At 46.9% G+C, this 13,640-nt stretch overlaps 1 protein-coding gene across 4 annotated transcripts in view; it reads right to left on the bottom strand.

The window, feature by feature from the left end:
• prpf4bb (pre-mRNA processing factor 4Bb) overlaps window positions 1–13,640 on the bottom strand; it is a 71,666-nt gene that overhangs the window by 35,382 nt on the left and 22,644 nt on the right. For all 4 annotated transcript variants that reach the window (XM_055653688.1, XM_055653698.1, XM_055653712.1 and 1 more), the window contains exons 3-6: window positions 11,085–11,255; window positions 10,515–10,676; window positions 6,941–7,022; window positions 2,380–2,590 (exon numbers count right to left, since the gene is read on the bottom strand). In XM_055653688.1, the coding sequence (XP_055509663.1) occupies window positions 2,380–2,590; window positions 6,941–7,022; window positions 10,515–10,676; window positions 11,085–11,255 (626 nt within the window). The remainder of the gene's footprint in view (window positions 1–2,379; window positions 2,591–6,940; window positions 7,023–10,514; window positions 10,677–11,084; window positions 11,256–13,640) is intronic.

The following is a 13,640-nucleotide window of genomic DNA, read 5'->3' as shown; positions in this document are numbered from 1 at the left end:
CCAGTGACTTGGCCTCCACTGCCCTCTGTGGCAGGGAATTCCATAAATTCACAACTCTCTGGGTGAAAAAGTTTTTTTCTCACCTCAGTCTTAAATGACCTCCCCTTTATTCTAAGACTGTGGCCCCTGGTTCTGGACTCGCCCAACATTGGGAACATTTTTCCTGCATCTAGCTTGTCCAGTCTTTTTATAATTTTATATGTTTCTATAAGATATCCCCTCATCCTTCTAAACTCCAGTGAATACAAGCCTAGTCTTTTCCATCTTTCCTCGTATGACAGTCCCGCCATCCCAGGGATAATCAAAGATGTCCCACCACAGTTATCCCTTCCTCTCATCGCTTCCACCCGGCAGAAGGTACAGTAGCTTGAAAGCGCGCACCACCAGACTCAGGAACACTAGCTACCAACCTGGAGAGGTCCTTGTTCCTTCTGTGCACCAGTCCACCAGCTTTAGTTCAGTTTAGTTTAGAGATACAGTGCGGAAACAGGCCCTTCACCCCACCAAGTCGGCACAGACCAGCGATCCCTGCACCAAGCCTGTACAAACCTACAAACCTGTACGTCTTTGGAGCGTGGCTGGAACCGGAGATCTCGGAGAAAACCCACGCGGTCCCGGGGAGAACGTACAAACTCCGCTCAGACAGCACCTGTAGTCAAGATTGAACTCAGGTCTCTAGCGCTGTGAGGCAGCGATTCTACCGCCGAGGCACCGCGCCACCTTTCTCTTCTCTCGGACCGCACGATGCACAACACAAGCCTCTACATCCGCTTACATTCTCTGCACGAGACGTATTGTTATGGTGAATTGGTTGCTATTCTGTTCCCTCGCCCCTCATCTTCCTGTGCTCCGAGGAATAGAGTTCTGGCCTGCTCAACCTCTCCCTATATCTCAGGACCTGGAGACCTGGCAACACCCTCACAAATCTCTCCACCCTTTCCAGCATGACAACGTTTTTCCTGTCACACCGTGACCAAATCTGGACACAATACTCCAAACGTGGCCTCACTAATGTCTTATGCCCGATGCCAGGGATGGGTGAGGGGGGGGGGGAGAAGGTATATCTCCATCTTTTCTTTTCTTATTTCTTTTCTTTTCTCTTGCATTTCTTTGGTAGCTTAGGGGGTCTTTTTCTTGCGTTTTCCTATTTACTTTTCTTTCTTCATTTTCCTTTTTTCTCTCTTTCTTTCATTTTTTCCTTTTTTTTTAAATTTAGGTTCTTACGTTAAAAATGAAGCTGTACAATAATTGTATAACTGTTATGTCGATCGCCTATTCCTTGTACAACTGCTTCTATTAAAATTAATTTAAAAAAAAACTAATGTCTTGTATAACTGCAGCATGACCTCCCAACTTCTATACTCAATAATCCACCTGATGTGCCAAAAGCCTTTTGACCACCATATCTACTGTGACGCTATTTTCAAATAACTATATACTAGATCCCTCTGCCCACACTCCCCAAAGCATTGCCATTCATTGTGTACGTCCTGCCCCTGTATTTCCAAAATACAACACCTCACATTTCTCTGTATTAAATTACATCAATTGACTAGTACAGGTGTCAGAGGTTGTGGGGAGAAGGCAGGAGAATGGGGTTGAGAGGGAAATACAGATCAGCCATGATTGACTGGTGGAGTAGACTCGATGGACCAAATGGCCTGATTCTGCTCCTATCATTTATGAAATTCCATCTACCATTCCTCAGCCCACCTGGCCAACAGATCGACAACCTGCTGCTGTTTATGACAACCATCTTCACCATCTGCGATAACACACTTTAGTGTCACCTGCAACCCTGCTATCATGGGTAGACACAAAATGCTGGAGTAACTGAACGGGACAGGCAGCATCTCTGGAGAGAAGGAATGGGTGACGTTTCGGGTCGAGACCCTTCTTCAGTCTAAAGAAACGTCACCCATTCCTTCTCTCCAGAGATGCTGCCTGTCCCAATAGACAATAGGTGCAGACATTCGGCCCTTCGAGCCAGCACCGTCATTTAATGTGATCATGGCTGATCATCCCCAATCAGTACCAGTTCCTGCCTTCTCCCCATATCCCCTGACTCCACTATTTTTAAGAGCCCTATCTAGCTCTCTCTTGAAAGCATCAAGAAAACCGGACACCACCGCCCTCTAAGGCAGAGAATTCCACAGACTCACCACTCTCTGTGAGAAAAAGTGTTTCCTCGTCTCCGTTCTAAATGGCTTACTCCTTATTCTTAAACGGTGTCCCCTGGTCCCGCTGAGTCACTCCAGCAATTCGTGTCTATCTTCGATTTAAACCAGCATCCGCAGTTCTTTCCTGCACACCTGGCTAATCACACCGCAAATGTTCTGGTCTAATCGGCACCACTGTGGTCTAATTGCTGAAGCGTACCTTCTTTCTGCTCGAGTGCCATGAGGTTCCGCTTGGCGTTGACGGAGGCCTCGAACGTGTCGACGTTCTCCCTCTCGTACTCCTTGACGTCGGCGGCGGCTTGCTCCAGGATGTCGTCGGGAGACGGGGAGCGGCTCCGCGAGCTGCTCTGGGGACTATTTGGTTCGGACAACCCAGACATGTTGCTGTCTTCATTTGGGTGTCTATATTTCTGTAATGCAAGAGCCACAAGTTATAGGAGTAGAAAATATTAGGCCATTCGACCCATCTAGTCCGCTCCGCCATTCAATCGTGGCTGTTCGCTGCCTCCTAATCCCATTTTCCTGCTTTCTCCCCTAAACCCTTGACACCCGTCCTAATCAAGAATTGCCGTAAAAATATCCAGACTTGACCTCCACAGCCCACTGTGGCAATGCGTTCCACAGATTAACTACCCTCTGACTAAAGAAGTTCCTCCTCACCTCCTTTCTAAAAGAACACCCGTTACAGTCATACAGCAGTCAGGCCCTTCGGCCCAACTTGTCCATGCCGACCAAGATGCCCCATCTACACTAGTCCTACCACCCGCATTTAGTTCAGATCCCTCTTAAGCCTTAGAAATAAAATCGGCAGGTGCCCCTTTATACCAAAGATAGACACAAAGCGCTGGAACAATTCAGAGGGTTAGGCAGCATCTTTGGAGGGAAAGGATGGGTGACGGTTCTTCAACCTGAAACATTCTGACCCGAAATGTCACCCATCCTTTTTCTCCAGAGATGCTGCCTGACCTGCTGAGTTACTTCAGCACTTTGCCTATCCCTCTAAACCTTTTATAGCACCTGCCTCCTCCGGCAGATCGCTCCATAAACAAACCACCCTCTGAGAGATTGTTTTTCCCACTCAGAGGGCGGGGAGGAGAATGGAATGGGAGGGAGGAGAGGAAGGGTGGGGGGGGGGTAGGGTGGAGGGGGAAGAGCGGATAGGGAGAGAGCGTTCTTTGAGTAGAGAATTGGCTGGAGGAGGTTTGAGATTCAGTTATACAGTCAAACAAGGAGACAGCCACACAATATGGAAACAGGCCCTCCGGCCAAAATTGCGTATGCTGAGCAAGATGCTCCATCTACATTTAGTCCCATCTACCTGCGTATGGCTCATACCCCTCACAGCCTCTCCTGTCCACGTACCCGATGATAAATTATTTTCAGTTCAACCCACTACCTTTTATGAATATTAATGTGTGTCATTGGTTCTTGTTCAATCACTTCATACCTGTGGAAAATCTTTTTTGTGTCTCATCTATATACAAAACATCATCCAACACGATTCAGTTGCTATAGAAAATACTTTAAATCTACAGAAGTTTTAAATTGAAATTATTTTAATATGTAAGCAAATGTAAGATTTTTTTTTCACTGAAGCAAAAGAAATTGATAAGAAAGCAAACAAAAGTATTCAGATTCATTTCTGGAGGTGAGGATTGTAAAATATGATGTAATCTCAGAGGACCCTTGATTTCAGGAGGGCTGATGTATTGATCTGGAGATATGAATACATGGGACTTCATATCCAATTCTAATCTATATATCGCAAGAACGATACTGCAATATTAAAAATGCGGGATTTTTTTTTTTTACAATGACGCAAAACAAGGTACAGTAGAACAGGTGGCCAGGCCCTTCGGCCCACAATGTCCAGAGGTCTCAGTGGCACAGCTGGTAGAGTCGCTGCCTCACGGCGCCAGAGACCAGGGTTCGATCCCGACCTCGGGTGCTGTTCTCCCTCAGAATTCTGTTACCCTCCCACATCCCAAAGACGTAGGGATTTGTAGGTCAAATGGCCCTCTGTAAATTGCCCCTCGTTTATAGTGAGCGGATGAGAAACAGATTTTCGGGTGTGAACAGGTGATTGACAGTTAACGTGGACTCATTGGGACAAAGAGTCTCAAACCTAAACATGATGTCAAGACAAACTAATTTAATCCGCCTGTGCATGATCCATATCCCGCAATACTATGCATATCCACGTGCCCGTCTAAAAAATTCTTAAATGCCACGATCGTATCATTATCAGATTTGAGAAAATGGTGCAGACAAGAATAAACAGGCTGATAATCTTGACACAATGGATAATGGGAACCTGATACAAATGTTCATAAGTTAGAAGAGCAGAATTATACCATTTCGGCCCATCACATCTACTCTGCCATTCAATCATGGCTGATCTATCTTTCCCTCTCAACCCTTTTCTCCAGCCTTCTCCCCATAAACTCTGACACCCAAACAATAGACAATAGGTGCACGAGTAAGCCATTCGGCCCTTCGAGCCAGCACCACCATTCAATGTGATCATGGCTGATCATCCCCAATCAGTACCCCATTCCTGCCTTCTCTCCATATCTCCTGAGCCCTATCTAGCTCTCTCTTGAAAGTATCCAAAGAACCAGCCTCCACCACCCTCTGAGGCAGAGAATTCCACACTCACAACTCTCTGTTAAAAAGTGGTTCCTCATCTCCGTTCTGAATGGCTTACCCCTGGTTCTGGACTTCCCCCAAACTAATCAAGAAACTGTCCATTTCCGCCATTAAAATATCCATTGATTTGGCCTCCACAGCCTTCTCTGGCAATTAATTCCACAGATTCACTACTCTCTGACTAAAGAAATGACTGCTCATCTTTATAAAGCTACATCCTTTTATTCCGAGGCTGTGGCTCAGATAAATCTTGAATGGAATCTCAAATAAACCTTTAAAGCATTTATTCAGTGCATGTGGAGGTATGGTTTCCCCCAGCCTCCACCACTTTCAAAAATAAATTAATTTACACCAAAACCTATAGGATGAATAAGAATCTGTTTTATGTGGCTGATGCAGATATAAACCTGCTGAATGCTTCCGTGCATGTAGTTATCTCAATGAAAAATGATCACTATTTCTCACCCACATACTAATCTACAGTGCACTAACATATCACTTTAGTTTAGAGAAACAAGCCTTCTGAACCTTCTGAATTTTGTAGTCTGCATATCGCCCTTTGGCCCACCGAGTCCACGGCGACCCGTACAATAGTACTATCCCGTACACCGAGGGACATTTACAATTTCACTGAAGCCAATTACCTACAAACCTGTACGGCTTTGGGATGTGGGAGGAAAACTGAAGCACCCAGGGAAAACCCACACAGGTCACGGGGAGAAGGTACAAACTCCATACACCCAGCACCCATAGTCAAGATCGAACCCGGGTCTCTGCCGCTGTAAGGTAGCAACTCTACTGCTGCGCCACTTCCCCTCCCCAATATCAATGTACACTTCATCCACATGTGGAGAGCAAAAGAACATACCTTTCTTGTTTCTCGTCTTGCGCTTAGAATTGTGGGGTCATTTAATGAAAGAGACCAAAATCCACTGTGTTTTCCAGCAACTTATTAGAATGTACTTAAGGGGTGTAATGTCAAAGACTAGAGGGCATAAATATAAAATGAAAGGGGCAAAGTTTAAGGGGAAAAAAAAGACAAAGTGCTGGAGTAACTCAGCAGGTCAGGCAGTATCTCTGGAGAACAGGGATGGGTGACGTTTCACAGAGTGCTGGAGTAACTCAGCGGGTCAGTCAGCATCTGTGGAGAACAGGGATAGGTGACGTTTCACAGAGTGCTGGAGTAACTCAGCAGGTCAGGCAGCATCTCTGGAGAACAGGGATGGGTGACGTTTCACAGAGTGCTGGAGTAACTCAGCGGGTCAGGCAGCATCTGTGGAGAACAGGGATAGGTGACGTTTCACAGAGTGCTGGAGTAACTCAGCAGGTCAGGCAGCATCTCTGGAGAACAGGGATGGGTGACGTTTCACAGAGTGCTGGAGTAACTCAGCGGGTCAGGCAGCATCTCTGGAGAACATGGATAGGTGACGTTTCACAGAGGGCTGGAGTAACTCAGCGGGTCAGGCAGCATCTCTGGAGAACAGGGATGGGTGACGTTTCACAGAGTGCTGGAGTAACTCAGTGGGTCAGGCAGCATCTGTGGAGAACAGGGATAGGTGACGTTTCGGGTCAGAACCCTTCTTCATCCTGAGTCAGTCTGAAGAAAGTCCCGATCTGAAACGGGACTTATCCCTGTTCTCCAGAGATGCAGGTTGGCTTGCTGAATTACTCCAGCACTTTGTCCCTTTTTGTAAAACAGCATCTGCGGTTCTCATGTCCCTAAGGTTTAAAGGAGATGAGCGGTACAAGTTTATCTTTTCACGGAGGATGGTAAGTGCCAGAAACCCGCTGCCAGAGGAGGAGAAGGCAGATGCGATAGTGCAGTTGAAGAGGCTTTTACATGGGTAAACGGATATGCAGCGAATGAAGGGTGTGGATCATGGGCAGGCAGATGAGATTAGTTTAGCTTGGCATACGTTCAGCACAGGAAATTGTGGGCTGAAGGGCCTGTTTGTCTCTATGCAAACAGGCCTAACCTCTACACCTGAAAACGTACAATACTACAGCGTACACATTGTTACAAGTCTTGCGTTTATAAGTTTCATTCATGGCTCATTAGATAATTCAATGATATTCTATTTCAAACAAGAATTGAAATCCCGGAACCGTACCTGAACAATCGCCTGTCTTTCTTTCCGTCTTTGTTCAATAACAGCTTCTTCGTCTTCCTCTTCTACATCAAAATCCTCCAGACTAGAGACAAAATAAAAATGACACATCGCCAATTGGGTTTAAAATTGGGCAAATTTAATTCTTCATAAGTTCACCATCCAGTTTGCCAGTTATAATCACCGTGGGCAAAATCACAACAGGGAAACAAGCCCTTCGGCCCAGCGATCCCCACATTATCCCACACAATACAATACAATTTATTTGTCATTTGGACCCCGTTGAGGTCCAAACGAAATGTCGTTTCTGCAGCCATAAATTACAAAACGAAAAAGACCCCAGACACAACACAATTTACACATACATCCATCACATCGCTGTGATGGAAGGCAAAAAAAACCGTATCTCTCCACTGCACTCCCCCCCCCCCTCAGAGTCAAAGTCAAAGCCCCCGGCGGGCGATGGTGATTGTCCCGCGGCCATTAAAGCCACGCCGGGTGATGCAAGGTCGCGCACCGGGTCCTGGTGTTAGAGCCCCGGCGGGCGCTCGCAAAGTCCCGCGGCCATTCCAAGCCGCGTGGGGCGGTGATGTAAGGCCCCGCTCCAGGTGCTCTTCAACCCCGCAACTCGGGCGGGAGAAGTCGACGTTGCGGAAGCCCCGAAAAGCGGTCTCCCACCAGGGACCCGCGGGCTTGCGGTGTTGCCGTCCGCCAGACCCGCGGTTGTAGCATCCGAATCTCTGGGGTCGGGTCGCAGCAGCGCTCCACCACAGCTTCACCCGCTCCGGACTCGGCCAGCTCCGCGACGGTGAGTAGGACCGCAGCTCCGCAACTGGAGCCCCAGGTCGTTCCTGTTGGAGGCCGCTCCACGTTGCAGCCCCAACGACAACGCGAACCCGACAAGAAAAGGTCCGTTCTCCCGTGCAGGGGAAAGATTTTAAAGTTACCCCCCCCCCCCCCCCCCCCCCCCATACCCCGACAAAAAAATAATAATAAAAACTACATAGAAACGAGACAAAAATAATAAAAATACAGACAGACTGCAGAGGCCACTGCTGACGAAGGTCGCGCCGCCTACCGAGCACTAGGGACAATTTATAATTTCACCAAAGCCAATTAACCTACACACCTGCACGTCTTTGGAGTGTGGGAGGGAAACCGGAGCACCGGGAGAAAATCCACGCGGTCACAGGGAGAACGTGCAAACTCCGTACAGACATAGGCCACGTCACTATGTTTTAACTGAAAGCTGGGGTCATGGAAAGAGCGTTCACGTGGCGGCCCTGTTTCCACCAATCTTTCCACCACCACGCACATGAAGCGACAAGACAGACACCATTGTATGCAGATGCCGAGAAGTGTGTTCAGCTCTGGCTGGACAACTATAATCTTGTGTAGACAAAAGTGCTGGAGAAACTCAGTGGGTGCGGCAGCATTTATGGAGCAAAGGAAATAGGCAACGTTGCATATTTCCTTCGCTCCATAGATGCTGCTGCACCCGCTGAGTTTCTCCAGCACTTTTGCCTACCTTCAATTTTCCAGCAATTGCAGTTCCTTCTTAAAAACCTCTAATCTTGTGTGTGGACTCGATAAGAAGAACGGAAAGCTCACAGATCTAGCAATGAAAACTTCTCAGCAATCTCTGAGAGCTTCAAGCCTTTTCAACCTTCCTTGACCAGTATACATTTTTTTTAGGATCATTTTAACTCATTTCCCAACATCCTTTCCATTATGTAAAATTACATTGTACAAGGAACAATGAAGCTTAATCCTTTGTTAGACAAAGTTACCACTTTTGTCATTCTATCTGCTAATGAAATTGAAGTGTTTTATTTGTGTGACAAATATTATTAATCTGTGCTGGTTTCAGTATCTCTACCCACATCTAAATGTTCCAAGGAGCATGCAGCCTTCATTGCCTGTCTATAGATATAATCCATCTCAAACCTATAATTTACACCCATAGGGGAAACAGCTTCTTGCCTTCTGTTTAAAGCCTCTGATCGGTCTTCCATAAGCTAGGGAACTGTCTGATTCACTACCCCATTGCTGACATTGGACTTAAGGGCCTGTCCCACTTTCGTGTCCTTGGCACGCTAATTACGCGACCGTGCCGCAAAAGTCAAGTGCGACTTAATTCGACCGCACAGTCGTCTGGAGCGCGTGACGTCATTTGAAGATGGACGCAAAATGCAGGAGTAACTCAGTGGGACTGGCAGCATCTCTGGAGAGAAAGAATGGGTGATGTTTCGTGTCGAGACTCTTCTTCAGCCTGAAAGAAGGGTCTTGACCCGAAACATCACGCATTGCTTCTCTCCAGAGATGCTGCCGGTCCCGCTGAGTTACTCCTGCATTCTGAGTCTATCTTCAATTTTCTTGGACCTGCTCTGGGAGCAGAAGTGGGGGCGGATCCGGACCGCAACGGCCGTGAGCCCCATGCCGGTTCGACAATCGTTTGCTTGCTTCTGCTGCTGTTGAAGGTGAGACGTTGCGTCGCGCCAGGGTCTTTGGTCTGTCCCACTTTGGCCGTCAGTTCCGCAACAGGCCGTTGGCGCGCGAAGATTATGTTCACTGCAAGAATTTCGGAGCATCATGCGATGTCGGGACCGGCCCCGCACAACTCCATACCCCTCCCGCGCTTCTAAGTGGGACTGGCCATACGATGCCCGTGCGCCTCAACGCGACCACGGGGTCGCGTAATTTGCGTGACAAGGACATGTAAATGGGACAGGCCCTTTAGTCTTTGGAGTCGATGTTCTAGAATGTTGAAAACTATATTCAGCACTCTGTATCATGCCCGTTGCTCTCCTATTGTTCTTTTCTGCTTGACTGTATTCATGTATAGCTCGAAGATTGACAGATTCTTGATTAGAATCTGACAGCTCGTTCTGTACACCCACCACCCTCTCAGTCAGGGGTTACGGGGAGAAGGCAGGAGAATGCGGTTCTCCTAGAAATCAGTTTCAGTTCAGTTTATTGTCACGTTTTCCGAGGTAGAGTGAAAAGCTTTTGTTGCGTGCTGCCCAGTTAGCTTAAAGACATTACAATCGAGCCATTCGCAGTGTGCCGATACATCATATGAGAATAATGTTTAGTGCAAGGTACAGCCAGCAAAGTCCAATCAAAGATATACTAAGGATCTCCAATGAGGTAGACAATAGTTCAGGACTGCTTGCCAGTTGTGGTAGTATGGTAAGAGTCAAAAGTCAAGAGAGTTCATTGTCATGTGTCCCAGATAGGACAATGAAATTCTTGCTTGCTGGAGAAGTAGCTGTTCCTGAACCTGGATGTTGCAGATTTCAGGCTTCTGTACCTTCTGCCTGATGGCAGCAGAGAGATGAGTGTGTGGCCAGGATGGTCTGAACTATCTGATTTGATTGGATAGCGTGCTAAACAAAGCTTTTCACTGTACCTCGGTACACGTGACAATAATGAACCCAAAGTGACTCAGCAGGCCAGGCAGCATTTCTAAAACGCATGACTATGCAATGTTTCGGGTCAGGAATGATTGTAGTTGGGGGGGGGCGGAGAAAGCTGCAGCACATGACAATAATAAACCCAAACCTATGTTTCTTACTTGTCATCAGAAGATTCCTGTTCAACTTTCATTCCTTCAGAAAGGCTTCCCTTGAATTTATCTTCTTTGTCTCGACTTCCGCTTCTTCTTCTGCGCCGACCCCGTGACCTGGATCGCCTTCGGCGAGACCTGCTTCGCCGATTCCAGTCTCTGTCCAAAGACCTGCCAGAGAAGATACAGAGTGCTTGTATAACTCAGCGGGTCAGGCAGCATCTCTGGAGAACATGGATAGGTGACCTTTCACAGAGTGCTGGAGTAATTGAGCGGGTCAGGCAGCAACTGTGGAGAACACGGATGGGTGACGTTTCACAGAGTGCTGGAGTAACTCAGCGGGTCAGGCAGCATCTGTGGAGAACACGGATAGGTGACCTTTCAGAGTGCTGGAGCAATTGAGCGGGTCAGGCAGCATCTGTGGAGAACACGGATAGGTGACGTTTCAGAGAATGCTGGAGTATCTCAGCGGGTCAGGCAGCATCTCTGGAGAACATGGATAGGTGATAGGATCGATGTATCTCTAAAGTCTGAGGAGAAAGCAGTTAATAATTTTCGGATGAGATGCGAGACATTTACCTCCTCCTAGATCGGCTTCTTCTCCTGGGAGAACGGCTTCGCCTGAGAAGTGAGCGTGATCGCCGCCGAATCGGAGATCTGCTGAGCCTTCGCCTGATGGGGGACCGACGAGACGTGCTGATATCTCTTGTTCGATCCAGCCTGTTCGGTGGGTCATCTCGAGACCGCATTCTAAAGTTCACAAGTACATTCCAGCAACAAATTAAGAGGTAAAGCATTAAAGCAAAATACTAACAGTTAATTATAACATATACATCTAGCATCAGTATTCCAGAATATTATGGTGCCATCTCTAGATACTTGGGCAGCACAGTGGTAGAGTTGCTGCCTTACTACAGGTCTACACAGAGTTTGTGTGCTCTCCACATGACCGCGTGGGTTTTATCCGTGTGCTCAAGTTTCCTCACACATTCCAAACACGTGCAGGTTTGTAGGTTAATAGGCTTTAGTAAATTGTTCCTTGTGTGGAGGATGCGAAACTGGAATAACATATCGAACTAGTATGAACAGATGGTCGATGGTCGGCATGCGCTCGATGGGCAGAAGGGCCAGTTTCTATGACGCATCTCTAAAACTAAAACTTAAAAACATCAGATGCTGGTTTACATGAAAAGACACAGAATTGCTGGTGTAATTCAGCGGGTCAGGCAGCATCTCTGGAGAACGTGAAGAGACAATAGACAATAGGCGCAGGAGTAGGCCATTCGGCCCTTCGAGCCAACACCGCCATTCAATGTGATCCTGGCTGATCATCCCCAATCAGTACCCCGTTCCTGCCTTCTCCCCATATCCCCTGACTCCGCTATTTTTAAGAGCCCTATCTAGCTCTCTCTTGAAAGCATCCAGAGAACCCGCCTCCAGAGAATGCCACAGACTCACCACTCACTGTGAGAAAAAGTGTTTCCTCATCTCCGTTCTAAATGGCTTACTCCTTATTCTTAAACTGTGGCCCTTAGTTCTGGACTCCCCCAACATCGGGAACATCTTTCCTGCCTCGAGCGTGTCCAAGCCCTTAACAATCTTAAATGTTTCAATGGGATCCCCTCTCATCCTTCTAAACTCCAGAGTGTACAAGCCCAGCTGCTCTATTCTCTCAGCATATGACAGTCCCGCCATCTCGGGAATTAACCTTGTAAACCTACGCTGCACTCCCTCAATAGCAAGAATGTCTTTCCTCAAATTAGGGGACCAAAACTGCACACAATACTCCAGGTGTGGTCTCACTTGGGCTCTGTACAACTGCAGAAGGACCTCTATGCTCCTATATTTGATTCCTCTTGTTATAAAGGCCAACATGCCATTCGCTTTCTTCACTGCCTGCTGTACCTGCAAGCTTACTTTCCTAGACTGATGAACAAGGATCCCCAGATCACGTTGTACTTCCTCTTTTCCCAACTTAACGCCATTTAGATAGTAATTTGCCTTCCTGTTTTTGCTACCAAAATGTATAACCTCACATTTATCCACATTGAACTTCATCTGCCATGCATCTGCCCACTCCCCCACGTCAGTGGCTTTTATTAATTAATTTTAAATTAAGATGTTATTGTTCCCTAAAACAGAATTGGTTGCAGAGAATTATAGGCTAATTGACTTGTTAAAATTGTAAATTGTCCCTTGTGTGTGCAGGATATTGGTAGTATGCGGGGATCGTTGGTCGACACAGGCTTGGTGGACCGAAGGGCCTGTTTCTGCGTTGTATCTCTTAACTAAACAATTATAGAACAATAACCCTGTCCAAACTAAACATGCAGATCCAAAGACATTTGAAAAGGTACATAGACAGCAATGGTTTAGAGGGATATTGGCCGAATGTGGGCAGGTGGCACTAGTATGGATAAGGTATCTTGGCCAGCATGGGCAAGTTGGACCGAAGGGCCTGTTTCCACACTGAATCGCTAAACTAAACTTAATCCAGAAAGGGGTTTGAAGGGGAAAACAATATCTAGGTGTTATTGCTGAAGGCTCATAATTAAAAGTGGTGAAGCCAGGAGGTTGGATCATCTTACAGTATCAATCAAAACAAAACAAACAACATACAGGCTGCTGGTCAGGTTACATTCGAAGCTTGGTTTAATTCCTCTCCTAGGTGACAAGGAAGCTTTGGAAAAGGTTGAATCCTAGCTTAATCTTAGTTGTTCACAAGTCTTATGGTCATGGTTAATTTACGTTAGAGCAGTAGTAATTCCTCTCAGATTGATAAGTTCTGTTAAATAACTAATATTGTGTCCATTAATAATTCATTTGAGTTTAATAGACATGGAGGAAAAGGGGAATACATTTAAACTGGGAGAGAGGAGGAACATTCTATTGTTAGGGTGTCCTGTTCCAGAGGTCAGGAGAGAAGGGAAAGATTTAATAGGAACCTGAGGGGCAACTGAGTTGTGAACCCTCAGTCCATCACGGGTTCTGACCTCCCCACCGTCGAAGGGATCTACAAAAAGGCAGCCAACATCATCAGAGACACACACCACACTGGCCACACACTCATCTCACCCCTGACATCGGGAAGAAGGTACAGGAGCTTGAAAACTGTAACGTCCAGGTTCAGGAGCA

The sequence above is a fragment of the Leucoraja erinacea genome, chromosome 2, assembly GCF_028641065.1.
Source record: "Leucoraja erinacea ecotype New England chromosome 2, Leri_hhj_1, whole genome shotgun sequence".
NCBI lineage: Eukaryota > Metazoa > Chordata > Chondrichthyes > Rajiformes > Rajidae > Leucoraja > Leucoraja erinaceus.
This window is presented reverse-complemented; position numbering and strand designations above follow the sequence as displayed.